This window comes from Diceros bicornis, chromosome 13 (genome assembly GCF_020826845.1).
Source record: "Diceros bicornis minor isolate mBicDic1 chromosome 13, mDicBic1.mat.cur, whole genome shotgun sequence".
In the NCBI taxonomy this organism is placed as follows: Eukaryota; Metazoa; Chordata; class Mammalia; order Perissodactyla; family Rhinocerotidae; genus Diceros; species Diceros bicornis.
Genome location: NC_080752.1, coordinates 29,798,104 through 29,825,088, shown reverse-complemented (window position 1 = coordinate 29,825,088; position 26,985 = coordinate 29,798,104). Strand labels below are relative to the sequence as shown.

Below are 26,985 nucleotides of genomic sequence, written 5' to 3'. Positions count from 1 at the left end.
ATTTATTTTTTCCCCCAAAGCCCCAGTAGATAGCTGTATGTCATAGCTGCACATCCTTCTAGTTGCTGTATGTGGGACGCGGCCTCAGCATGGCGGGAGAAGCAGTGCGTCGGTGCACGGCCGGGATCCGAACACGGGCAGCCAGTAGCAGAGCGTGCGCACTTAACCTCGAAGCCACGGGGCTGGCCCTCGCCTCTCTTTTTATACATGAGCGAAGTTGTGCTCAGCGAGCGTCCATGACTGGTCTCATGCACTAGGCTAATTGGAGGGCCAGGATTCAAAGGCTGGTCTCTAGTTCTAATTCCAGGGCTCTTTCCACTTCTTTGTATTTTCTCTTAGGTCCACACACACTTTTCTACTTTATTTTTTTCTTTTTTGTGAGGAAGATTAGCCCTGAGCTAACATCTGTCGCCAATCCTCCTCTTTTTGCTGAGGAAGACTGGCCCTGAGCTAACATCTGTGCCCATCTTCCTCCACTTTATATGGGATGCCACCATAGCATGGCTTGACAAGCGGTGCATTGGTGTGAGTCCAGGATCCGAACCCCGGGCCACCGCAGCAGAGCGCGTGCATTTAACCGCTAAGCCACCAGGCTGGCCCACACACATACTTTTCTATTTTACATCCAGATCACTGGCTTTGTTATACCAATGTAATAAGTTGGAGTCAACACCAACTGGAAAAGGCCTAATATTTCTACAACATAATTGCCAAAAGATTTCTAACTGCAGTCATTGTGCTGGTGATGTAAGAGAAGTAAATCAGCCTCGTGACACTGTACAGTTAGCACAGTAGCAAAGGAAGCTTGGATTCCAGAAGTATAGATGGTAGGTCTATTCACCAGTTATATCAACATCTCCATCTTTGCCCTACTGAATTAGATGTTTTCTTAAATTATTTCTATCAAATACACAGTAGAGCTTTAGTTGACTGGCCTGGGTGTTGGTATTGGTATTCTGTGCTTGAAACAAACCCACCAAGCACCCAGCTGCATAAGATAATGGAAGAAGCACTATAGGTTTTGGAGTGAGACAAACCCGCATTGAGTCTAACCTTATGGGACCTTGGTTTCCAAAAATGTAAGGTTAACCTAAGGCCTCCAGGTTGAAAGGGTTAAATGAAGTATGAGGAAGAGCATAGTACCTAGCGCATAGTAGACTATAGAGAGTGGTTGCCTTTCATCTCCCCAGGGGCAGACAGATGGGGGCGGGAGCACAGACAGGGATGTGTCCTTAGGAGGCTCCTTATCTATGGATCTATAGGGCAAAGACTTTAGTCTGCAAACTCTAGCCCAAATGTGTAGTGAGAGCAGTTGCAAACACATTATATTGCCCCTGGTACCATTTACCTTCCCTACACCACTGTGCCTCCAGGCCTTCTAGAATAGAAACATAGCAGCACAGCAATATGTCTAAAAATAGAGAGAGCAGGGCATGCCTGTTCTTATGGTGGGAGAAAAGAATGTCAAAGAAAACAGCTGGGACTAATGAACTCTACATTAGCCATATTCCATTCTTTCAACCCAAGTCAAATGTCGGTCCCCATTAGGCAATTGGCTTTGACAGGAGCTGTGCTAATTACCACTTACCAACCTTTAATTTCTGGGTAAAAGCAAAAGGAAAAAAACGAATGGATTTTTCATTTTCCAGAGAGAAAGGAATAAAATAATAGTAGTCTGCAAAGAAAAAAAAAAAAAAAACCTACATTAATTACAAGAATTATTAATGTGCCTTTACTAACCAGATTGTTTAGCTGTTTAATTTCCTAATTATCTATTCTTTTTGTTTTTGCCTTCAGGGTTTTCCCTTACTTTATTTTATTTGTAGGGGTTTGCCTTAAATTATTTTGGCTGTGTCTTACATTACTTGAGGTTTTTAAGGACCTTAGAATGATCTAGCCTGAACACCCATCCACTGCCTGATTCCTCTACATAGCTGCCAGTGGGGTCCTCCATCCTGTTTGAAAGCCTCCAGTGAGGGGAACAGACTCACTTCCCAGGAGGTACACTGAATTTTCAGATTGCAGAACCTTAAAGTTGGCTATTGGCTCCAACTAAATCAGATTACACTTATGCAATTACAATGAAGTGAACCAACAGGTTAATGGATAGGTACTGGATTTTCTTCAATATTTTCCAATAATATGTTACAAGAACTATCACCAAAAACATTCTAGCTTCTTCTCCAGCTTATAATTATTTTAATAAGACAAACGTGTATTTTTTGATCATTTAATTATTTAACTATAAATGGAAAGGATAAATCAGTGTTCATTTTTATTAGGGTTATGAGAGGCTAGAAAGAGTGGGTTGCCCAGCTGTCCTTTGCCTCTTCTTTTCTAGTCTAGAAACAGAAAATTTCCTTCTTTTTAACACCTAAACGACTTTTGCTCTTCTGATTTGTTGAAAATGGAACCCCTCTCTCTACTAAGAAGCTACAATTATTAAGATGTGGGTTATCCCTTCAGCAGGTGCTGTTAAATCAAGTTGTTTGAATATCTGCTGTAAGCTTCCTGCTCTGAGTTTCCTCAAGCCTGGAATGGCTTGCTGTCAGCCTGGAAATAGGAATACTATGAAGGGATTTCTGTGGAACGCTCATGTCACACTCAATTTTTCCTCAGCAGTTAAGGATCTATCTGGTGACAATAACTGGGAATAAATAAACTGGAAAGAATGAATTAGAAGTTGTCCAGGTCCTGATGTCTCAGACCTACACATTTGACTATATTGAACTACAGAAAGGTAGACTTCAAGAAAAGTCTACCAAAACCTAATGGTGGGAAATTACCCTAATTTATTATACATTAGCATATTAATCTAGTCTAACATGCAGTTGATGCCAGTTAACATTTTATTAAGTCCCCTGAACTAAGGTAGGCTTAGACTTGATGGATTTCCTGGCAGTATCATTAGTATAGCCTCATTATCCTTCAGATATTATTTAGTTAAAAGTTAAAATGCCCAGTCTTAAGGACTGTGTATGTATGACCCCAATTGAAACTGAAAAACAATGAGCATGATTTTCTTCTAGAAAAATCTTAAAAGACAAAGTTCTGAAGGTTAGCTGGCCTTTCAGGCAGGCATCTTCCACCAGTGCGCTGACCCAATTACTAGTCTCTTAAAGCTGCTGTGTTTGGAAATGTGGATGCTATTAAGGCTCTTCCATCACATTATACTTTACTCAGCTAGTAATTATGAATATGAGCTCAGCTCTGCGGAAAACAGAACGGAACGGTCAGCAGTCATACTCTGAGTCTGCTCCCCTGGTGTCCAGCAGAGAGAATATTACAATGTCTTTCAGCCAGCCTTTGCTGGTTTTCCCAATATTAGGTCTGACCATCAGAAACCTTCTGTAACTCCAGATAGGAATCTCTAAGCTTTCAAGTTTAGCATCTAAAAACCTCACTCTGGAAGTTTTCTTTAGAGTCTGTGATTCAAGAGTCATAAACAATATGTGTAATCAAGGAGGGATTTCAGTGCTATGGGGGAGAATTAAACTTTGATTAGGGTTTTGAAACTGAGCAACTTGTTTACTCCTAACTTCATTTGAGCAGACCAAAATCCTGGTCCACATGGGACTCGGTAGTTGCTCTGCATTATATCACAGAAAAAGGAACTCCCCCCTCATTTAACCATTATTCACGGTTACTTCTGTGGGAAATTATTGAGGAATAGGGAAATATGACAATTATGCAGAAAATACCTATCAATACATATGCATCTGTCTCTGAACAAGGTCCAGATCCTGTGACTCTGAAGGTCCTTGTGTTAGAAGTTGAGGCAAACAGGCTACAGGCTGGGCAGCAGCACAGCTCACTGTATTTGATTTGAAATAAACCTGAAGCTCTCATCCATGAAAAGAATTGTAACAAATTAGTATTAACTTACTAATTGAAAGTACTATGGGTATTTCATAACAGCAGGTTTTTTTGTTTGTTTGTTTTGTGAGGAAGATCAGCCCTGAGCTAACACCCATGCTAATCCTCCTTTTTTTGGCTGAGGAAGACCGGCTCTGAGCTAACATCTATTGCCAATCCTCCTTCCCCCCTCACCCCAAAGCCCTAGTAGACAGTTGTATGTCATAGTTGCACATCCTTCTAGTTGCTGTATGTGGGACACAGCCTCAGCACGGCCAGAGAAGCGGTGCGTCGGTGCGCGCCCGGGATCCGAACCCAGGCCGCCAGTAGCGGAGCGCGCGCACTTAACCGCTAAGCCACGGGGCTGGCCCCATAACAGCAGGTTTGAGTGTAACTTTGATAAGCATGTCAGCATGATGTTGTCTGTTTACTAGCATGACATTTGTTTTTAAATTAATTTTAGCTAAAACATGAGAAATCATCATTTTCCTCTTTTTTTAAATTTTTTTGGTGAGGCAGATTCGCCCTGAGCTAACAGCTGTGCCAATCTTCCTCTGTTTTGTATGTGGGATGCCTCCATAGCATGGCTGATGAGCAGAGCAGGTCCGCACCCCAGAATGTGACCCTGCGAACCCAGGCCATTGAAGTGGAGTGCACGGAACTTCAACCACTAGGTCACGGGGCCAGCCCCCTTCATTTTCCTCTTTGAACACAATGTTAAAAATCTGCTTTTAATATGCGGGAAATATTTTTTAAATTAGACAGTTTATATCAAGATAACTTGAAATAAGATGTTATTCCAAATTCTTAAATATGTAGCCTTATGCTATTTTAAGTCAAAGAAAGGAAGACAAGGACAGAACAACTTCCAAGCACATAAAGAAGGTGGAAGGAAAGCCCAGTGGCTGCATTGAGTACCATACAGCAAAAACCACAAAAATCTTTATCAAAAATATTCACCTTGGGTTCCAAATTACTCAAGACACTCAGTATTGGGCATTATTGGAGTTTAAATAAAAGATACTGTTCAAATTACATGGGAAAAAGAAGACAACTGGGTAAAAAAGAAAGATCATGGCTGCTTAATACATTTTATTCAGATCCATCGCTACGCTTCTTCGCATGAGTAATCACAGGTAGTGTTTTATTTGCAGGAGGAGAAGGTCTTCCAGAAGAAATTCTTGCAGGGCGTTTTATCTTGGGGCGTGGACTGTTGAAGGGGCGGGCCTTCCTGCCGTCTGGACACCCCTCTGGCTTCCCCTCCTATAAATGGCACTGCACTGTCCTGGGAGGTCCACTCGTACAACCAAGCAAGGAAAGTCAATAGGCTGTTCTTCTCTATTTCTGCCATTTCCTGTATATGCTTTTAAGAAGAAGCAGAGGACAAAGGAAAGAAAAATCAACCATCTGGCTCAGCCAGCATTAAAGATCCATAATTTCTTCCTTTAAAAAAAAAGGAAAGATGCTCCAGAACAATAAATCACATTTCCAATTAAAGGATGAGAAAGAGAACACCTTAACGAAATTGCTCTAATTAGACAAAAGGAAAAGTTGAGAATTTTCAATCAAGGGAAAAAACTGCTTGTTTTGCCCATAATCTTTGCAAAGGTCCTTAATTAGAAGAGGTGAGGAAATCTATCATTTTCCCCAACCAGTGATCAGCAACTAAGAAGCCCCCGAGGTGGATCAGGCTAATTTAGCTTAGTTTTCCCATCTCTGGTCCTAACTCCTGGCTGTCCACAAATGGCTCCTCAAGACAGATCAGATTGAGACGTTATATTCTGGTCTTTCAAACTCCTTAGAAAGCTTTCTGATGATAAATGACTTGTCTGAAACTCACCTGGTAATTTCAGAGAAAAATCCATTTTTAATGGTCAACTTTATATACTCTCTCTTGGAACTTTTTCAAAATGGAAAATAGAGAAAAATAAATCACCTCATGAAGTTACAAATTCTCACAATGGAAAATGTAATGATGTCAATTAATCTGAGCCAGGGAGAACATGTGCTGTATATATAAATTAAGAGTCTAGAAGTATATGTGACTAACACTGCAGTGGCGGCTCCGTGATTACACTGCAATAGACTGGTACAATCACTTAACATTGCAAAGACGAGCAGATGGAGATGGCTAGCATGAAGACACTCCCCTTGAGTTTCAGAGCTTTCTAACAGACGTCCTCGGTTGGGACAACTGAAGGTAAACGAGAATCAATGGACACCACAGTACCACATGGCAGCCAAGGAGGACACTATGAAGTTCAGCCCTGTATACACACTCGGCCATGGAGATGCTGGGGAATCCAAGATATGCCCAGGAAAGATTCAGCCAGAGATGGACTAGCACATAGCCAAGTCAGAGACTACTCACCCCGCTGTCGTGGCCAGTGAGGCCGCCCACCAGGGGAAGGGCAGCGGTGGCCCTTGAGAGCAGCAGCAGCAGCAGCAGCAGGCAGAGGGGCGGCAGCATTCTGCGGGCTAACTGGCTCTTCTCTTTAGCTCTGCGGCTGCTCATCTTTCTTGGCAGCCCTGAAATCCGTGTTTTGTGGACTTGGGTCTTTTCTCTGGAGACTCGGGGGTATTTTAAACTCAACCTGCAGCTGTTTTTTGCGTATACACATGTCTAAAGCCTGAACCGCTCTTTCCTCACACTCAGGCAGTGACGCACACGCCTGAGCAATCAGTGGCCACAAAAGCGCTTCTGGATCGGGTTTAACCCCTTCATTAAAGCCTCAGAGCTTTTCTTGTGTTTAGAGGGAGTTTGCTCTTACTTTGCAATGCGTGTGCACTTGCTTCTGAAGAAGTTCTCCTTCCTCATAACTATGCCTGTAGCAAGCAGGAAGCCATGAGAACAAAACCAAGTGATTTAACATAATATAAAATTGGCCTTGGATAGGAGCTTAACATCTGAAATTTTGCCCGTATAAAAGTAAGACTGGGGCCGGCCCCGTGGCTTAGCAGTTAAGTGCGCGCACTCCGCTGCTGGCGACCCGGGTTCGGATCCCGGGCGCGCACCAACGCACTGCTTCTCCGGCCATGCTGAGGCCGCGTCCCACATACAGCAACTAGAAGGATATGCAGCTATGACATACAACTATCTACTGGGGCTTCGGGGGGAAAAAAATAAAAAAATAAAATCTTAAAAAAAAAAATGTAAGACTGAATCTGCAATGGGCAAAAGAGACAAGAAGGCAATGAGGGCTTGGCGAGACGCTCAGAGCACCCACTGCTTTCACCAAATCACAGGCAAGGGCGACCCGAGTGATCCTTCCCCAGCCCAGCAGGCCAGAGACATTGTCCTCCTGCCCAGGCCTTCTCACACTGTGACATGTACCCAAACAGTCTTATTAAAATTAAGATTAAATGCAGATTCTGATAGAGTAGGTACAAGGAGGAGCCGAGATTCCACAATTCTAACGAGCGCCCGGGTGATGCTGACACTGGAGAGCCAGGCTCAAGTCCAGTGTTTTTCAAACGTTGCTGACCACTCACTAGCGGGTCATAAACTAGCACTTTTTTGGAATGAACTAGATTAGAGTGCATCAGGTGGAGTAAGGATAAATATCGTTTTGTGTGTCAGGTGTAGAGCATTTCTCACTGAACGACCTGTACTTGACCAGCTCCTCCTGACGACGCTGCTGTGAAGTCCTCTGTGCCGCCTCCTGACTTCTCCTCACAGGCCCGTTTCAGAATCACACAAATGCACAGACCCTCTTCATCCACCTCAGACAGCTAGTAAAATCTGAAACAGCCACCACAAACCTACTAAAGATGACCCCCAACATCCTAGGCAAGGTTCCAAATGGAAGTAAAGCAACCGCAGAGCTGACAGCTCTTTCCAGTAGTGAACACGGATGTTTTCAGTTTTCCAAAGTCCTGGTTCACACGCCTTCACAAGGGAAATCTTAGTCTTAAATTTCATCACAGGCTTGTTGTTTAAGATCCTAGGTTAAATTGGCATGGCCTGATGACCCAAGGCTCATACACTGCATGTTGCTTAGTCCTTTTTTGCTGTACCAAAATAATTTTTTTACCTAAGATAATTCCCACAAATAGTATTAAAAATTTTCATATATTCTTACAGATGAGAAATTCATGGCAGCTCAGCCAGCTTCTTATATCCTTAGTATATTCTGCAGATTCTACTCAATGGACTCATTAAACATTCTGAGCACCTAGCATGTACACAGAACTAAAAGGACTCATGCCATCCACCCCGACAGGGCTGTTACAGCCTTGCTAAGGGGCAGGATACACACTCTACAAATGAAAAAAAAAGTCAATTTTTGGTGCAACACTAGGTGTGCCAAGGAGGGGTGTGTGCTACAGGTTGAGAAAGGCTTCATGTTATCTCATTACTGGCTGTTTTCAAGGAGGTGGCAACTTATCTTAGTACTTCAGGGGAGAGCTCTAGACTAAACTCCTGGCTTTGTCATTTAATTAACCTCTTTGTGGCCTTAGTTTCCTCATCTATAAAATGAGGATAAAAATAGTACCTACTGCCTACCTCCTAGAGTAGCTGTGAGGACCAAATAAGATCGTGTAAAGCACCTAACACAAGTGGAACACACAGTAAGCACTCATGGTAGGAACTGTCAATAAGAAGCTATCCTAGGGCCAGCCCCATGGCATAGCGGTTAAGTGCGCGCTGGTTAAGTGCGCGCGCTCCGCTGCTGGCGGCCTGGGTTCAGATCCCAGGTGCACCGACACACCACTTGTCAAGACATGCTATGGCGGTGTCCCATATAAAGTGGAGGAAGATGGGCACAGATGTTAGCCCAGGGCCAGTCTTCTCAGCAAAAAGAGGAGGATTGGCATGGATGTTAGCTCAGGGCTGATCTTCCTCTCAAAAAAAAAAAAAAATGCTATCCTCAGTCCTCACTCCCTACTCCCCCACAGCATAAAGAAGAGCTCCTCACTACAAAATGCTGGAAACCCCTGGCTAGAGCCATGCAACCTAAGCAAGGGCTCCTCCTCATTCCACCAGAACATCTCGGGCTCCAGGGTACAAGTATCACAGGGTGCCTACCATGTGCTACAGTGCTACACAAGGCACTGAGTGATCACCGTTCACCACCCCAAAGCCTGCCCTCAGGGAAATGATAATCTAATGTTTTATGTAAGAATGGGTGTTTCTGAGAAGATGTACAATGGGAACTTTGGTTAAAAGGAACTCGTACTGAATTATTTTGAAAAACAAAGATTGCTTATTCTAAAAGGCAGAACTAGGACCTAGATGGAAGTTAGACGGTGGAAGACTTTTCTCTATGTACAGAAGAAACTTGTAACAATTAGCGTCCAATAACAGGGCTATCTGTCCCTGGAGGAGTTCAGCAGAGCCTGGGGAACTACACATCAGAAATGCTCTAGAAGGGGTTCCTAGTTGGTGGGGAGATTAGACTAAATGGCCTCTAAGGGTTCTTTATCAATTCCACAGTTCAGTAAAGGGAAGAAGCACGCCCCGATTAACCTTTGTTGGACATCTAGGTTTTAAGGTACCAGCTGTGTACAAGCCAGTGTAGACCTTTTCGGGAGCATTCCAGCTGCTGCCATGTGCAGAAGGGGATGCTTTGAAACTTCCCTGGCTCCAGTTAATTTCAGTAATAAAACAATTAACACAAGATCTTTTATCTCAAGCTTTTTGAGCAATTGGTGTAACAAGGAAGACAAAAAATATTATAAATGTAAGACGCCCCCAACCACGTTTATTTCAAAGACATCCGCTTCTTTATATGGTTAATCATCTGGTATATGGTTAACAGGTTAAAGTTCAGATAAGCTTCCAGGACTCTGAGGAAGCAAGCCCACGAAAAAGAGCCCTCTAGAACTCCTCTCTGCCATCTGTCACCAAAGACAGAAGAAACATAAAGGATGATTGACATCACTTTGGACATTCCTGAGTAAACTAAACCCTAACTGGAACATGTAGTGGGGAAGAGACAGCTCATGAGAACACGGGAAATGGAGTCAGCTATTCCTTACAAAGTCTGACCACTCTTGTGTTATAATCCCTGAAAAATGTGTTGCAAGACCACTCATAAACAGGTCATACATAAATATGCCAAATAAACCAAAAGATTACATGAATATGCCAAATAAACCAAAAGATTACATGAACATCAAGTCAATTTCCTCATTTGGCTAGAAAACGTGATGTCAAAATACCCATACCAACTAGAAGGTGCTCTCTACAACCCTCTAATCAGAGACAGGACACCCATGGTGCACACAGGTTTACCATTTCCAATCGTGTATGCCGAGTTTTGAGAGCTACAGAAATCTATAAAAATAAGATCCACTATAATGGTTCCACCCATTTCCTCTTATTGTCATATACACCTTCTCTGCAAAGTAGATGAGAACACAAAACTTCAGAAAGTCATACAGCTACTAGAGTTGCAAAACCAGGATGCAAATCTCAGTCTGTTGACCTTTGGAAAGTGCATAGTATCTATATCTAGTGTCTCAACTCTCCTTGATGAGAAGTTTAAAGAGAGCTTATCTGAATCTGTCGACCTCTGGAAAGTCTGTGATATCTAGTCTCTAAACTCTCCTTGAGGAGTTTAAAGAGAGCTTATCCGAAAATGAAACTGCTAACATATGGATCTCTGGCTGGAAGGTACTATAAGGATGGAAGGCTTTATGATTCTCTTTGCTTTCACTGATGTAACACACAGATGTTATAATTATTATTTGAGATCAAATGATTAGTTTTTTGCGGAACTTGAAATTGTGAAGTTTGAATTCAATGCTTTACTACGACTATTGCTTATTATCTCCCTTGAAGAGTCAGACTTTGGGGTGTCTTTTGCTGATCGTATTTGCGCATGATTGGTGTAAGTTCTATCCAAAACGCATGCCCTTTTCTCTCTCGCCCCGTCTATAGTCAGGACCCAGAATGTGAATACCATCTCTACTGGTCAACAGATCCTGGGCACTTGGTTAACCCCTTCGAGCTTCGGTTTGCACATCAGTAAAATGGAGATAACCAGATCTACCCTGATAAAGTTGTGAAGATCCAACGAGGTACTAAATGGAACACCCAGAGCAGTGCCTGGCACACAGAAAGGGCTCTGTAGATGCCAGTCCCTTTTCTTATCCTTACTGTCCCATTAGGGAAAAGGCATGCCCTGGACCTCTAAAAAACCCCAAAGAGAAGACAGCAGAACTGGGGCTCTTGGAAGCATCATCTCTCAGAAACTAAAACAGGAGACACACTGAAATGTTTTGGGGTAGTCCAGGTTTTCCTCTCAAACAAAACTACTGTCCAGTAGAACCACAGTTTAATTACAAAACAGCCAGAGAAAAGTCACATAAATTGTGTTTCTGGAAAAAATTACCTTTAAAAAGTAAAAAGGACCTCTTCCAAACAGCCACCTTTTTACCTTGTTACCACAAGTTTAAAAATAACATTGGTAATCAAAAGAATTAAATAAATATAGCTTTATTCATCTTTCAGGGACTATCAGCCTAAAAAATTCTGTAAAAGAATAAAGAAATAACTATGATTTTTGCTTGAAAAAGTCAATCATATTTAATTGCTACCAATTTTATTAATTGCAATAGATATAACTTCCAGTATATACCATTCAAACACATGCCTCATTTATGTGTGTATGACACAGGAGTATTTTGCTTAAGAGTTTCCAGTTCTGGGCTGGCTCCGTGGCTTAGCGGTTAAGTGCGCGCGCTCTGATGCTGGCGGCCCAGGTTCGGATCCCGGGCGCGCCCCAAGGCACCGCTTCTCCGTCCAACCTAGGGCTGAGTCCCACGTACAGCGACTGGAAGGATGTGAACCTATGACATACAACTATCTACTGGGGCTTTCGGGGGAAAAAAATGAATAAATAAAATCTTTAAAAAAAAAAAAAAAAAAAGAGTTTCCAGTTCTCTTTTCAACTAGCTTTTGCAGTCAATGACTTGGAGAATACAGCACAAAATGCCTCTTAGCATTTTTTTTTTTTTTTTTAAATCTCCACTTCTCTCTTCAAAATTCCCTTTGTGGCAGTACACATTTTGGGGGGCTCTACCTGCTGAAGGCTGCTTTTTCCAGTGGTGACAGAGGTTAATTCTCACTTTCCACTACTCCAGCCTCTGCTGGCTCCAATGAATCTTTGTTTTCATTCTCTGACTTCTTTTTCTTCTTTGCTTTTCGTTCTAGGTTAACCTGAGCGATCTCTTCACTTTTCTCAGTGATATATTTTAGCTACAAAAAAAAAATTAAAGAATTATATTTTTATCTGGTTGTAAAGCCATTTTATAAGCCTAAGGGGGAAAAAATCGACACCCACTCCCAACGACTCCTGCCCAAAGAATTTGGGTGGAAAAGCCTGGGTGATATTCCTTAGAGTTAAGTAGAGCTTCAAAATATTTTCTGGAAGAAGGAATCAACTACAAAAATCAACTTACTACTACTCACATATCCTACCCAAATAGGTAGGAGTTCCTTGAGGAATCAAAAGAATTAAAACTTGGAGCTTGCAGAAGGCATGCCCATCACAAATATACTCTACAAAGCATGAACGCAGTCAACATCCCCCTAAATTTATCCAACTAAGATTACTGAGCAACCACTATGTACCAGATATTAGGGATACACGGTCCCTGCCCTCAGGGAAGATTTAGTCAAATGTATAAATTTAGCTGCAACTCTTCAGTAATAAGCTTCTGTCAGATGAAAGAAATTGAGTCCAAAATAAAAATATTCTGAAGTAAACAAATATGCAATAAGCATATAACTTCCCAATTAATATTCTAAGATGACTTGCATTGACCACTCCTTTGCAAAAGATAGAAGTTGCTCACTGAAGAAGACTAAGTAACAGTTGTGACACTGCAGAGAATTTATAAAGAGAGAGAAACTCTTTTCCACTGATACACAGCACCACCAGGCACCTTAGCTGTTTTACTTAGGAATCATAGCACCCTTAACCTTGACTTAAACTTTGGAGAAAGGATATTAGAAGAGCAGAAGCAGAAAAGAGACCCAGATTCTGGGTTAGATGGCTAAGGTTCAGCTATCAACGAGAGACCTTCGTATTTAACTTTGTCAAGTTCCTGAACTCCAGGTGCCTCCCCCTATTAAATGGGGCTGATAAGTTGTGTTATTAAAAACCTTCACAGGGTGGTTGTGAGGTTCAAATGATATATGTAAAATCATGTCTATAAAAGCCTCTTAGAAACTGTCAATTGCTATACAAATTCATTCATTCAACAGCTGTTTACTGAACACCTACTGTGCGCCAGGCCCTCTTCTAAGCACAGCAGATGGAGCAGAGAAGAAAAAGACAAATCTCTGTTCTCAGGGAGCTCACATTATGGGGAGGAACGTAAAGTATTTTAACTGCTAGGATTAGAATAAGTCAGACGTGCCATCGGCCACAGTCACTAGCCTGGGATGACCAGAGCGTCACCTGTAAAATGAGGCTTGGTCAAGATGACTTCTAGACGTCTTTGAAAAGAGAGAAAATGTGCTCAATGTCCCGCACATCCCAGCTATACAGATACTCCTTCCGTACCTGGCCCATCAGAATCATGGGCACCATAATGAAACTATCCCCACACACTCTAGCCTGTGACCTGTCTCTGACATCATGCTGTAAATGAAACATGGGGCCAAAGTTTTGAGATATTACAAAAAAGGCAAATTATGAAATCCCAGAGAGTGCTGATTAGAAAATTTCAAATTGGCTTAGCAAGATCCATCATAATGAAAGAAAGACTATAAATTACAGGCAGATCTGAATGGTTCAACCATCTCTCGTTTTTAATGCAAGGTGCCCTGGGGAATCACTTCATGGCTGCAAGTGATTAATTGGGAATAATGTATTCTGATGGGAAAGGGGAGTGAGGAAAGAAATTCATCTCTCACCAATGAATTACTCCTCCTGGCTAAGAGCTTCACATCTTCAGTGTTAATTGTGCTCCTTTTTGCATGTCTGTAGAAAGGGCAGAAACAATTCACCAAAATGTTTGGTATTAGTTAAAGTTTTGATGAAACACAGAAGTTCATGGTCAGACTTCAAACTAGCAAGGATCTCTAAGTAGCCCATCTTTTTAGATTAAGGTCATTAAGCAAGAGTGACACAAAAATGAGTGAAGTGACTAGCCAAGATACTAATTAAATAAAGAGACTGAGAGAAAGCAGAAGCCCATCTTCTACCTCCACCTGAGGGCCAAGGTTGCCTGAAGAATATGAGCACGCAAAGGAGTCTGAGGTGTTAAACCCTTCCAAAAGTGACTTGCTTGGTCACAATGGTCACAGTGAACACCACAGAAAAAGCAAGCAGGTCAGTGTACACCTTTAGTGAAAAGAGAAAATGGCCGAGTCTCAATGTGAAGACCGCCTCTGCTGAAACAGACATTAAATAGAAAAACAAAGAGAATTTCCACGCAGCCTGGCTCTACTTATACCAAGATCCCGAAGTTCTTCTCTGAAGGCTGAATTACAGGAAAACACTTACGCAGATGTCTCCTAATAGGCCATTTCCCAAAAAGGAGGTAACGCACTCCCTCGACAGCAGCCCAAGTAGAACACAGAATATCCTTTAAACCGGAGTCCATTTCTTCCTTATGACTTGGACTCCAATTCTCATCCCAGTCCTCTTACCTTTGCTTTAAAAGGTAATTTGAGATAATAAGCTCTATTCAATAATTCATTACTCTATTTACACCTTTCTTGCCATTTCTAACTTCCTCCAAAAATAAGGAGGAACTTTGTAAGTAGGAATCTTTGTATCCTTAATAACTAGCAAAGTGGCCAGCACACAGTAAGTCCTCACTGAATATCTGCTGAGTTAAAGATAAAATCACACAGAAATTATACTGTATAATTTGGCCGAATTAACCTTCCCATCCTGCTAAACATGCAAATATCACGTGTCATCTCATCATGACTGACAATATCTGCCTGTCCTCAGACAATATCCATTTCAGGATAAAACTTCTAATTAGCCACCTGCAAGGACCGGGATAGAGGAGAGGAGAAAAGAAGTCATATAGAACGTGATAAGACAGCAGCCACAAAGTACAAAGCCAATCCACAGATGTCCTGAGTGGAGGATGTTAAGTGCCATGGACACAGTATGGCCTCGCTCAATCATACCATCAGGCTGCTCTGTCGATATTTACATTCTTCGTAAAGTGCCGTGAAAGGAATAAGTAAAAGGAAGCAGCATACTGAACTATTTACAGGGTAAGGTTAGCTTATCTGTTCACAAGGAAACGTTTAGGGAACAACAAAGTCATCCCTCTCTACCACTCAGCTCGTCATCTGATATCTCTGCACCTTGTTCGAATGCTGACACTTTCCTAGATGGAGAGGCAGGTGTGACCTGTGCCAGCCACTGCACATCAGACTCTCCTAAATCAGACCTCTGACTCCAGAAATGACTCCAGGGAAAATAACAAAGCAATTTTTCACATAACACTTTTAGCAACACAGGTTTTAAAGCCTATTCCAAAAATGTTCCTAGAATTTATTTACTGTAGAATATCTATCTTCTTCAAAATGTTTCATCTTTAACTTATCAACAATATTAGGTGACTAGAGATTTCAAAGCTAAATAAAGGAAATTCACAACTTAAATTGGGAAATGATTTTCCAAAGTTTATAGATGAATTGATTATTTAGAATTTAAATGCATTTTTTCACAGAAACAATGTTACAAATAATGGTTAGGTTCCCAGCCAGCCTACAAAGACAATTTAATAAATAGTTGGCCTGAAACAGTACATATTTGAGACTTCTCATAGGTAATCATAGTTCTAGGAGTAGAGACTGGGTGACAGGGAAAACTCAAAGCCATAGGATAAACAAAGCTGACCTTCTGGGAATATCAATTTTATTCAGTGACAAACTTTAAAACAGGATTTTTTATATAAGAGAAAACTGGAATACCACACTTGGACACTGCAGAAGATGAGGCATCTCTTACAGTCAGTAAAGCCTCCGACGGTCTCACTTAGAGAACAGCAGCCGACAGCCTTTACTTAAAAGGTGATGTCCTTCTTGTGGAGCTCACAATCTAAGTGGCACACACACACCACCTCCCCCTCGGTACCCAAAAGAAAATCAACCTCTTAATATAATTATAAAAAACAGAGTACCTGAAAGCTCAATGTATTACAATGCTAAATATTTCTAATCTCATTTTTATTGCTAGTATTTTTACAGAAGAATTTAAAAATGTTGTCTTGGGCCGGCCCCGTGGCTTAGCGGTTAAGTGCACGCGCTGCACTACTGACGGCCCGGGTTCGGATCCCGGGCGCGCACCGACGCACCGCTTCTCCCGCCATGCTGAGGCTGCGTCCCACATACAGCAACTAGAAGGATGTGCAACTATGATGTACAACTATCTACTGGGGCTTGCAGGGGCGGGGGGGAAATGTTGTCTTTTCTCACAGCTAACATAGAAATGGCAAGAAAAGTCACAACTGGGGGCTTACTACTGGCATCTAGCAGGTAAAGGCCAGAGATGCCACTAAACATCCTACAATGCACAGGACAGTCCCCATCACAACAAAGAATTATCTGGTCCAAGATGGCAGTAGTGCTGAGGCAGAGAAACCCTGCTCTACATTGATAAACTTTATGTTCAAATCAAGTAATCATTTGTTTACTTATTTACATTTTTGTGTCTCCCTTTGTAAGAAAAAGGGGTTGTATTTTCAAAAAAAAAAAAAATGGCAAGTAAAGGTGATAAATGTATTTCACAGGAGACACGGTGTGGGGAGGTAGATAATGGGCCACACGTAAGGGGCCACCACCTAAATTAACAATGAATAAACCATATGAGTGATCAGTGTCCCATAATATCACCTTATTCCTTTTGGCCAAGTTGAAGATGCTAAGCGGTTTTTAGGGACTCATATATACAGGAATAGGAAAGATTTAGAGCCTGCCCTCTGAGAACCTACTGCTTTAATTCATTCAAAATATTCACCCGAGAAACAAAGAGCTAATAGGAGCAAGGTGAAAAGTAAGAGGTGTGGGAGAGGCTGGACCACATCAGAAGTCACAGCAGACTGGAAAGCTTTAGCCCTTTCAGGCCTCAGTCACTCAAATTGCTTCATAAAAGCAATTCGTTGCAATTGTTTTCAATTACCTGAGGTACTAATTGAGGAGACGAGAATAAATCACCTTTAAAAGCTACAGCTTTACCAGCTGAAAGCAAGTCACCCCCTTTTCAGGGAGCATGTCTCACTCGTAACAAACTCGGCAAATGCAAGCCCGATGCTGGCCGCGTGCTATCATTATCTGCACACCTGCGGGCAATCACGGCCGGGAGCACAGCACGGCCCAGTTCAGGGCTCAGGGCCCAGATGCCCCATCCCCTAGCATCACACCACCCTGCAGAGATGATCTTAAAAGCACGCACACCATGCACATTCATAGTCCTGGAGCCATTACTCATATCTTTTTAACCTGGAACTGAATAACTTTGGTTCTTTAACAAAAAATACTTGGAAAACATCAAAAAATGCCAAATCAAGTCTGAATGGATGTGATTAAAGCAGATGTTACATTCTTGCAGAATCATTAGAGACGCCTCCGCAAAATACAAAAAAGAAAAAAATGAATAGCTAAAGCGGAAATACACCACCAGATGGAGAGAATGAATAGAATGTAAACAAACACAGCATCTGACAACCAGGCTCTTTACCCACCTTGCAAACATTTCAAGGTCTTTGGCAAAATTTTCTGAAAGAGAAAAAGAGATGCACTTTAGCCACCCTTACCTTATTTCAGAAGGAAACCTCAATCTCTTGATTGAGTGACTAATACAGTGACTAATACAACAAACCCTTTTACAGGTAAGAGGAGGCACTTCTGGCAGCCCCATCAGGGGAGAGGAGCCTTTCCATCTTATTCACTATGACCTCCCTGTCCTTCCTGGCACCCTTGACCCTTTATTACATGCCTTCTGGTAATTTCTTTCCTGGAAACCTTTCTTTCCTGGAAACTATCCCTTAACTTTAAATTTTGCTACAAGTTAGGACTTGCAAGGACATTAATTTCCTCTCAAGTCAAGCAAATACCACTGCCACAAGTTCAGCTGTCAAATAAACTATGGGTGATATAAAAATGTTATAAAGCAATGAAATAAAAAATTTAATGTCTAATGTTCCAGGCAGTTTAAAACACAATAAAATAAAGGTGTTAATGCCCCAGTGTTAGTGTGAATAGAAAAAAAAAGTTCTTCCCATAAAATATCCAAATCAGTCTTACAGCCGAGAAAATAAACGCTTCATGAATAGTGCCTGATGATAATGTTCTCTGTTTGATGGAAGGACAAGCCCAGCACCCACCCACACATTTCTCCCTGGGAAAATCAACCTTTGGGATTTCTATACATGTATAGGAAGACCATGGCTTCATACCGCACTGTCGAAAAGTCACCTCCGAAATCGCTGCAATGGTTTGTTTGCTGAACTGCATCTCTTTGTCCGATGCAACTTCCTCGCAAAGACAGCCAACAGTGTAGTGAACTGCTGCCTTTAGCCTCTGAAGCAAAAACCAAAATACTTCATGGGTAAGGTTGCAAATAAGAGCTTTCACATCTTAGAAAATTAAGACCAAGGAGAAGGTCTGCTCAGCCTAATTCCTTCAGCACTTTCCATAATGGCTGAGTGACTTTTCAAGTGTACTAATAAATTAATGAGGCCCTCTGGAGTGTGACTTGTAGAAACATTACTTCCTAGCTAATGGTTATGATTTAGGTCAAGTAAAGATAAGGAATTACGATGGCAGGTCAGCGGGGAGAGAATTCAGACTGGCACTTGCAAAGTATCTGAGTGACTTTACTCAGTTATTTCACAAATACGTGCCAAGATCCTACTGAGGTGTTTGGGGAACACCATGAAAAACCCTAGGATGGGGGTTAATCAAGTAAATGCAAAAGGATCCCATCCCTCTGCTCCAAGTCCCTGCAGGTGAGAAAGGACAAATGATCAGGACAACACAGGGAAGGGCTCCTTTGATGTGCTGGTTTGCTAGCCCACCTCAGCAGGACCCTCACTGCTCCTCAGAAGCCCTTTTCAGATACCAGAAAACAGATCATTTCCCCATGCAGAGGAGTAAAGAAGCAAACCAAGCTAAGCCAAGGTCTTGGTCTCAGGTCAACAGACTTGTTGGGCCCGTGTGTACTCCATTTCTGGGCTGGAGACAGAGCTGACCTGGACATGGTGACAGCTGAACCCAAGATAGCAAACTCTGCCAGCAAGTGTCCACAGTTGAGGCAAGCTGAGGAGGGACTGCAAAAACACAAGTCCAGGACTCCAGGCAGACGCCCGGCAGATAAGCAAGGCACCTACCTTCCTTAGTTTCAGATGTCACCAGACTAGGTAAGTTGAGGCATTTGGCAGGAGGAGACAGAGGGACCCTCACCCTGGATAAAGGGCCTCCAAGGTCATCTTTTTTAGGTGTGTGTTGGGGGAAGGCTTGGGGTGGGGTATAGGACAGGAACTCTTCTGAATATTCCAGGAAGGTTTTTCTGTCCCTCCTCTTTCTCCTGGAGGGGGCTAAGCACCTTCTTCAATGCTGCAGACATCACCGCACTTAGAGGCTGAATCACTGGACTCTGAACTCCTCCAGGGCAGGACCCTGTCAGCTTTGTTCACCACTGTCCACCTAGTGCCAAGAACAGCTGGCTGCATGAACGGCTCACCACCGCACAGAGAACCAGGTTCAAATTTCTCTGCCCACCTTTGCAGCCTGACTCACTCACTCAGGAGGCATTTATTGCCTGTTGAGAGCCGGGCTCTGGACTAGGGGCTGAGAATACAGGAACGAAAAGGACAGCCCTGCTCTCCAGGTGTCTGTCTCCCACTACACCTTTGCCGTGAACGACTCTTCAAAACCATCAACGTCATGCAAGACAGAGCGCGGAGAACCGGCCCAAGGAAGACCAGAGAGACAGGATTACTGAATGCAATTTATGATCCTTGACCCGATCCTGGGTGAAGGAAAAAGACCACCGGAAAAACATCTTTGGGACAACCGAGGAAATTTGAATATGGGCTGAACATTAGCTAACAGGATTTTATCAATATTAAACTTCCTGAGTGTGATCATCCAGATTATGTAGGAGAATGCCCTTGTCGTTGGGAGCTGCATACTCAAGTATTCAAATTTAATGGTCAAGTATCACGATATCGGCAATTCTCAAATAATTCAGGAAAAAAAGGGCAGATACAGCAAAATGTTAACAATTGGTGAATGGAGGTGAGGGGCACATGGGCGTTGAGTGCGCTATTCCTGCACTTTTTTTGAAGGTTTGAACTTGTCAAAATAAAGCGGTGGGTGGGTAGACAGCTTCCGAAACTGAACACTCCGTAGGAAGGAAACTCCCACGCACACGGCTCCTTCGCGCGTCTCTTCAGTCACCCCTCGGAGGCCGCCACCCGGGTTCTCGGTTTGCGCCTCTTCACAGCGCCGTTCTGTTCTGACGCCGCGGCACTGTATTCGTTCCTGCGCTGATCAAAGGACTGAATACCCGCAAGCACCGCGTGATGGTTATTACTCCGGCTTTCCACAGAAGAAAACCGAGTTTGCGCAAAGTCAACACAACCCTCAGGCTGCGGAGCCGAGATTCGAACCCACACCCCGAGGCTGGGCTCCGGCCCGGCCGGCCCGGGTCCGCGTCCAGGCTCCGAGGCCGGCCCGCATCTGCAGGAGGGAGAGCGCACGGGTTACAGCGGCCGGCTTTTCGGCGGCGGTCACAGAGCCAGAGGTCGTTCCCGCCGCCGCACGGGCAGGCGCCGCGCTGCCCAGGAATCTTCCTCAGCCGCCGCCCGGCTCCGACCCGCGTTACCGTGGAAACCGTCTCCCAGCACCCCCCCGCGGCAGCCGAGCCGGCGCAGGCGCAGGAGGCGGCCGGAGCCGGCCAGGGCGCGCCCTCCGCCCCCGGGATGCGGGCACACAGGTGAGGCCGCGGGGCCGCCTTCTCTCCGGAAGCTCGATACCGTCCTCCCCCAGCCCGGCCGGGCCCGCGTTCTCCTGTACCTGCCGGTAAGAGAATCGCTGCTGCTCCTCGGCCGCCTCCTCCTCCTCCATCACAGCGAGCTGACTAGGCAGGCGCGCGAGGGCGGAAAGAGGCGGCGGGCGGGAAGGCCCCTCGGATTTTCCCGCCGCGGCCCCGGGCGACGGGACGCGCGGAAGGACAAAGCGCGAAGTGCCACTCCGCCTCGCGCGCCCCCTGGCGGCGGCTCTGGGCAGGGTCCTTCGCGGTCCGTCTGCTCCAGCTTCTCTGTTTTAGCCGGCGGGATGGCTGGACCCCGCTCGGGCCGAGCTCCCCGTGGACCCCAGACCCCGCTCGGTGCCGGGCACAGTGCGTAACACCAGCTCTCGGAAGGAAGGTGTGTGCAGGGACAGCGTTGTTCCGCAACACTCTATTGTAAATGCCAGGTGGCTGTAACTGCGGTGTGCCTTGCAGCATCCACCGTGAGTTTTTGTAACTCCGTCACCAACAATAGTGTCACAAAGTCACACCACAGATACATGCTCGATGACTATCCCATCCAGCAAATAAGTCGCTCACCTCATTGCCACTGACAAAGGAGTGACACGAAGGTTGGCTCATTTTCCTTTGTTAAGAAGTAAAATGAGGGGCCGGCCCGGTGGCGCAAGCGGTTAGGTGCGCGCGCTCCGCTGCGGCGGCCCGGGGTTCGCTGGTTCGGATCCCGGGCGCGCACCGACGCACTGCTTGGCAAGCCATGCTGTGGCGGCGTCCCATATAAAGTGGAGGAAGATGGGCGCAGATGTTAGCCCAGGGCCGTCTTCCTCAGCAAAAAGAGGAGGATTGGCGGATGTTAGCACAGGGCTGATCTCCTCACAAAAAAAAAAAAAGAAGTAAAATGAAACAGTGAAGCCCAACGTTGGGTCTTCACCGCTTCCGAACTTTGTTCGGTTATCTCCCTCCTTCCCGACCTGGCTCTTGGAGCTTCACTCGTACCTCAGTGACGTGAGCAGGGAACGTCTTTGCTGAATCAAACAATCCTGTTCAAGTAGTGGAAGAATATTTCCTCAGTCTTGTGTGCTATTCACAACGTAAAGGCTCCAGACAGGACACACGTCCAAGCTTAATCCACATCACTAACGTTTTCCTCATCACTTCCTGAAGTAGACAGTCAGCAACAAATCAAACCCTGAATGGTAGCATTTGCGGCTTTCTGTGGTGTAAATACTCCCATCGTTAGCGATTTCAGGCTACCAGGGTCACTGAGGTCGCTGAACTCAGAATTAGGGAGAGATGCTGCAATAGTACACCCTCCACACAGACACAGAGATGCAAATAATGTCAAGAACATCGACAGTAGAAAAAGGTGCAATGTAGTGACATAATCAAGAGGTGAGTAGTTTTCAATCTAATTTACTGAAGCCTAAGTTCATGTAACTTAATTTTTAGTAACGGCTGTGTTTGTCTCTGGTTTTTAGTATTCCTGATAATGGAGAAATCAGCTCTCTCTGTAGGGACTGGCTCTAGCACGCCACTGGCCTGGCACGTAGTCACTTATTAAATCAAAGTTGACAGGATGCACTGCAATTAGTTCTTAGGTAAAGACAAGAGTGTCCACCTCGCTTAACTGAGCTCCAGTGAGAGCCCCAATGCCTGGCATGTTGTAGGTGCTCACCAGCTGTTTGTGGAAGACCTGAATCTCAATAAGTAGGTGACAAAGCAAAGCCTCCTTAATAATAGGCAGGCTAGGCCCTCAAATCATCAGCAATGTATGGGCCCCAATTTTTTTTTCTTTTTTTCTTTTTTTTTTTAGTGAGGAAGATTGGCCCTGAGCTAACATCTCTGTCAATCTTCCTCTATTTTATGTATGTGGGATGCAGCCATAGCGTGGCTTGATGAGCAAGCGGTGTGTGGGTCTGTGCCCGGGATCCGAACCTGCAAACCCCAGACCACCAAAGCGGAGTGTGCGAACTTAACTACTACGCCACTGGGCTGGCCCCTGGGCCCCCAATTTTTTGAAAGAAATTTGACTTAGTTATATATTTTCTAAAGACTCACTGCAATAATCGGGGGAAAATAGTATTTTTGGACCTCCTCACACTTCTTTTACAGTTTAGTGTTGTGTTTATTTTGAATTACATCTGGGGGTGAGTGTGGAAAGCTTTTCATGTTGAGAGCGCCTAAAGGCCTTAATCCATCCCAGTTTTCCTATATTCCCAACACCTTGTCACTGCATGTTAAAATCATCTGCCTTTCTTGACAAATGTGAAACTACCTAAGAAAAGAAGGATGCTCAGTGTCTATGTTTATTTGTGCTTAATGGGAAGAATATTCAGGCAACCTCTCCTCTCATTGTCTCTGTGGAGAAAGTCCAGGATAGAGGGAAAAAAGTGAGAAATTGCAGATGAAGAATCACACAAGGGTTTCCTTTTGATGCCTCACCCGGCAGCTGCCCCACGTCTCAGCTGAATCCTACAAGAGGAGGCAGAAATTCAAAATATAAAGTTATTAGGGGTTGGTTATTTGCATAACATAAGGATTTTATTCTTCAAGATAATCTACAGAGAGTTCTTGGAAACACTAAGCTCTAATGCATTTAAATTACCAGAATGATGTCTTTTGTGACATTAAATGAAAGAAAACAACTTGCAGACCAGTATGTACAAAATAATCTTATTTTCTTAAAAAAAGAGCATATGAGGCCAGCCCTGGTGCTAGTGGTCAAGTTCAGTGCACTCCACTTCGGCGGCCCAGGTTCTGTTCCCAGGCGCAGACCTACACCAGTCATCTATCAGTGGCTGTGCTGTGACGGTTCACATACAAAACAGAGGAAGACTGGCCATAGATGTTAGCTCGGGGTGAATCTTCCTTAGCAAAAAAAAAAAAGCATATGCATCTACTTGGGGGTGTGGAATATTTGAAAGGAACAGAAAAGAGCTGGAGGGATACATGGCGAATACAGTTAACTTCTGAGCAGTAGGTTGAAGAGAAGGCAGATAAGGGCACTTACATTTTTCACTGTATATATTTCTGTATTCTGCATTTTTTGACAAGCATGTAATTCTTTTATAATTAAAGGTAAGCACATAAGCCACTCCTCATTTTCCTCTTCCGAAATCCCCTCAAGCCCCACAAGCGTGCAGAGGGCTGAGACGTGGGGATCCTTTTTTTGGAGGAATCAGCCTTCTGATCAGTTTCCACTGCATCTGAGACGACAGGCACTTCTGGCCTCTTTTCCCCACTGCTCCGTGGGGGAACCCCAGGCTCCTGGGATGGTCCTCCATGCCAGGCAGGGCAGGCCTCTGCCGAGGTTTCTCTAATCTGCAGCCTCTGCCTTGGCAGGCCGAGTTCTGCCTGCCACCCTGCTCCCTAACCACTGCAGTGCTCTGGTCTCCAGCAGCAAGCAGGGCAGGTGGTCCCAGGCCTGCAGCAGGAAAGAAGGCGATGGGGGTGGTAAGCTCCTGCCCTAGGGCCAGAACTTGGATTCAGAGCCCAGCCCCGTCTCCCAGTTCTGTGACCCTGAGCAAGTCACAGAGCCTCTCCAAGCCTCCGTTCCCTCATTTCTAAAGTGGGGATCACAGTACCAACCTCACAGGTTGTGAGGTTTAGATTGCCTCACTTAAGTGCTCAAGAAATACCGGCAGTTATTTCCTAGGCGGTTTCTACGCTTTGTGCCTTGCATGCTATCTCATTTTAAAGCAGTTGCTTCCCAGAACATTATTCTAGCGACGCTTGTGGAATACTCAGGCATTTTAGAGTCTGAAGAGAAAGGGCCAGGGCTGAAGTATTACGTTACAGAACATGGATATTTGGTTGAAACTATTTTTACTCATGAAGAGCCAGCTATGTGAACTGGCCAGTAGATGTCAGCATTGCGCCACGGCGTGAAACAGGCCAGTCCTGCTGCAGGTGACCATTGTCGCTAACCCTGAGTTGTTCTAGGTGTCCACTTTATTTTTTTATTTTTTTAAAGATTTTATTTATTTATTTTTCCCCCAAAGTCCCAGTGTCTGTCATAGCTGCACATCCTTCTAGTTGCTGTATGTGGGACACGGCCTCAGCATGGCCGGAGGAGCGACGCGTCAGTGCGCACCCGGGATCCGAACCTGGGCCGCCGGCAAGGAGCGCGTGCACTTAACCGCTAAGCCACAGGGCCGGCCCTAGGTGCCCACTTTATATCTCAGCGGCCCTCAGAGGTAGGTGCTATTATCCCCATTTTACATGGGAGGGAACAGGGTCACAGAGGTGAAAGCACTTTGCCCGAGGTTAAACTGCTGGGAAGTGGTAGAGCCCGGATTTGATTATGAGCAGCCTGGTTTCTGGGTCCACGCACTCAGCTTCCACTCTCATCCTCGCCCTCATCATTAATAAGACAAGGACATCTGCGTGTTTCCTGAATCCTTTTCAGCTGCATTAAATAGGGTACCATAAATATTTAGTTCAATAGCAGTCATTTGTTTTCCCTAAAATTGCACTGTAAAATGCTTATTCAAAAACCCATCTCTATTAGCTATTATTATATGTATTCTATAAGCTCATGAGGTCAGAACTTTCTACTTCTCTCACCGCTGACAAATGGTACTCAGCACAGTGCTTGGCACATAGTAGTTATACAATAAATATGCCAGTGACTGAATGGATGAATAAATTAAATGTACACATTGAGCGATAAGATAATCTAATGATTAAGCGCATGGACTCTGACACCAGATTGCCAGGTTCAAATTCCAGTTCTTCCTCAGAAGCTTTGTGACCTTGGACAAGTCACTCAACACCACGTGCTCCATCTGTAAGTCGGGGGTAACGATAGTACTTCCTTCAGAGGGTGTTGTATTCAATGAGTTCATTGAGAACAGTGCCTGGCACGCACTCCGTTGACTATTATATTCTTATGCATGCCGTTTATACTGTGTGAGACCCTCAGGAAAACCCCCAATAGGGCCAGAGATCCCAACTTGCCCGTGTAACAAATAGGCCTTTTCAAGGGAAGCATATGTGGCAGGTTATATTTTCCAAAAAAAAAATAAAAACCAGTATCTCCTGACCCACATGCTCATCTAGAACCTTACCACTCCCCCATCAAGAGGTAGAGTCACCCTCCTCTCCTTGAATTTGGGGGCTTATGACTCGTTTCTTACTGAAATAATGCTGTGTGACATCCATGGCTAGGTCTTAAAAGGCACTGTATTGTCGGTTTGTTAGCTAGAACAGTCCTCTTTGGAGCCCTGAGCCTCCATGTAAGAAGTTTGCCTAGGGCCGGCCCTGTGGCTTAGTGGTTAAGTGTGCGCGGCTCCACTACTGGCAGCCCGGGTTCGGATCCCGGGCGCGCACCGACGCACCGCTTCTCTGGCCGTGCTGAGGCTGCGTCCCACATCACCCAGAAGGATGTGCAGTTATGACATACAACTATCCACTGGGGCTGTGGGGAAAAAAAGGAGGAAGACTGGCAATAGATGTTAGCTCAGAGCCGGTCTTCCTCAGCAAAAGGAGGAGGATTAGCATGGATGTTAGCTCAGGGCTGATCTTCCTCACAGGAAAAAAAAAAAAAAAGAAGTTTGCCTAACCTGAGGCCGCCATGTGGTGAGGAAGCCAAAGGCCACATGGTGCGGCCAAGTGTACCTCTTCCTGCTGACAACCCCAGCTGAGGTCCCAGCCAGCAGGTGGCATCAGCCACCAGATGGATGAAGAAGACACACACTGCCAAGTGATCCCAGCCGTGGAGTCGCCCCCAGCTCTCATGTCTTCCTAGCTGAGGCCCCAGACGCTGGAATCAGACAAGCTGTCCACCCCATGCCCTTCCACAGAGTTAGGAGGATAATAAAGATGGTGGTTATTTTACATCACTGAGTCTGGGGTGGTTTGTTATACACCAATCAGTAGTAACTGGAACAGCATATAAGGTTACTAGATGGTGAACGTATATATGTATATACATATATACTAAAAATAGTGTGTTTATGCTCGAGGTCTCTCTACCCCTCCTAAAAAGATGGGCTCCACATCGGCCTCAAAGAGCATGAAACATCTGCAGATCCCCTGCCTAAAGTTTCTGCTGAGAAATCCTGTCTGCTCCCTTGTCTGATCCATATGTCTTTATAACTAACCCCTTTGTGTCCCAAATAAAGCAGAAAGAAGTTGTGGCTGAAGTCATAATAGCCCTGTAAGTTCTGTT

At 44.4% G+C, this 26,985-nt stretch overlaps 2 protein-coding genes across 3 annotated transcripts; both read right to left on the bottom strand.

Annotated features, from left to right (window-relative positions):
* Positions 1-4,698: 4,698 nt before the first annotated feature.
* Positions 4,699-6,404, bottom strand: CORT (cortistatin). Its single transcript, XM_058552869.1, has 2 exons — positions 6,227-6,404; positions 4,699-5,218 (listed from the first exon to the last, which is right to left on the bottom strand). Exons 1-2 carry the CDS (start codon positions 6,368-6,370, stop codon positions 5,000-5,002), a joined length of 363 nt encoding a protein of 120 aa, XP_058408852.1. The 5' UTR covers positions 6,371-6,404; the 3' UTR covers positions 4,699-4,999.
* Positions 5,139-20,963, bottom strand: CENPS (centromere protein S). Of its 2 annotated transcripts, XM_058552868.1 has the most exons (6): positions 20,861-20,963; positions 18,238-18,361; positions 17,524-17,557; positions 13,727-13,793; positions 11,886-12,061; positions 5,139-5,218 (listed from the first exon to the last, which is right to left on the bottom strand). In XM_058552868.1, the coding sequence occupies exons 1-5, from the start codon at positions 20,909-20,911 to the stop codon at positions 11,921-11,923; spliced, it is 417 nt and encodes a 138-aa protein (XP_058408851.1). In that variant the 5' UTR covers positions 20,912-20,963; the 3' UTR covers positions 5,139-5,218; positions 11,886-11,920. The 2 variants fall into 2 exon arrangements, with proteins under 2 accessions (XP_058408851.1, XP_058408850.1); XM_058552867.1 differs by lacking the exon at positions 5,139-5,218 and having other exon boundaries at positions 11,731-12,061; positions 20,861-20,962.
* Between the last annotated feature and the right edge of the window lie 6,022 nt (positions 20,964-26,985).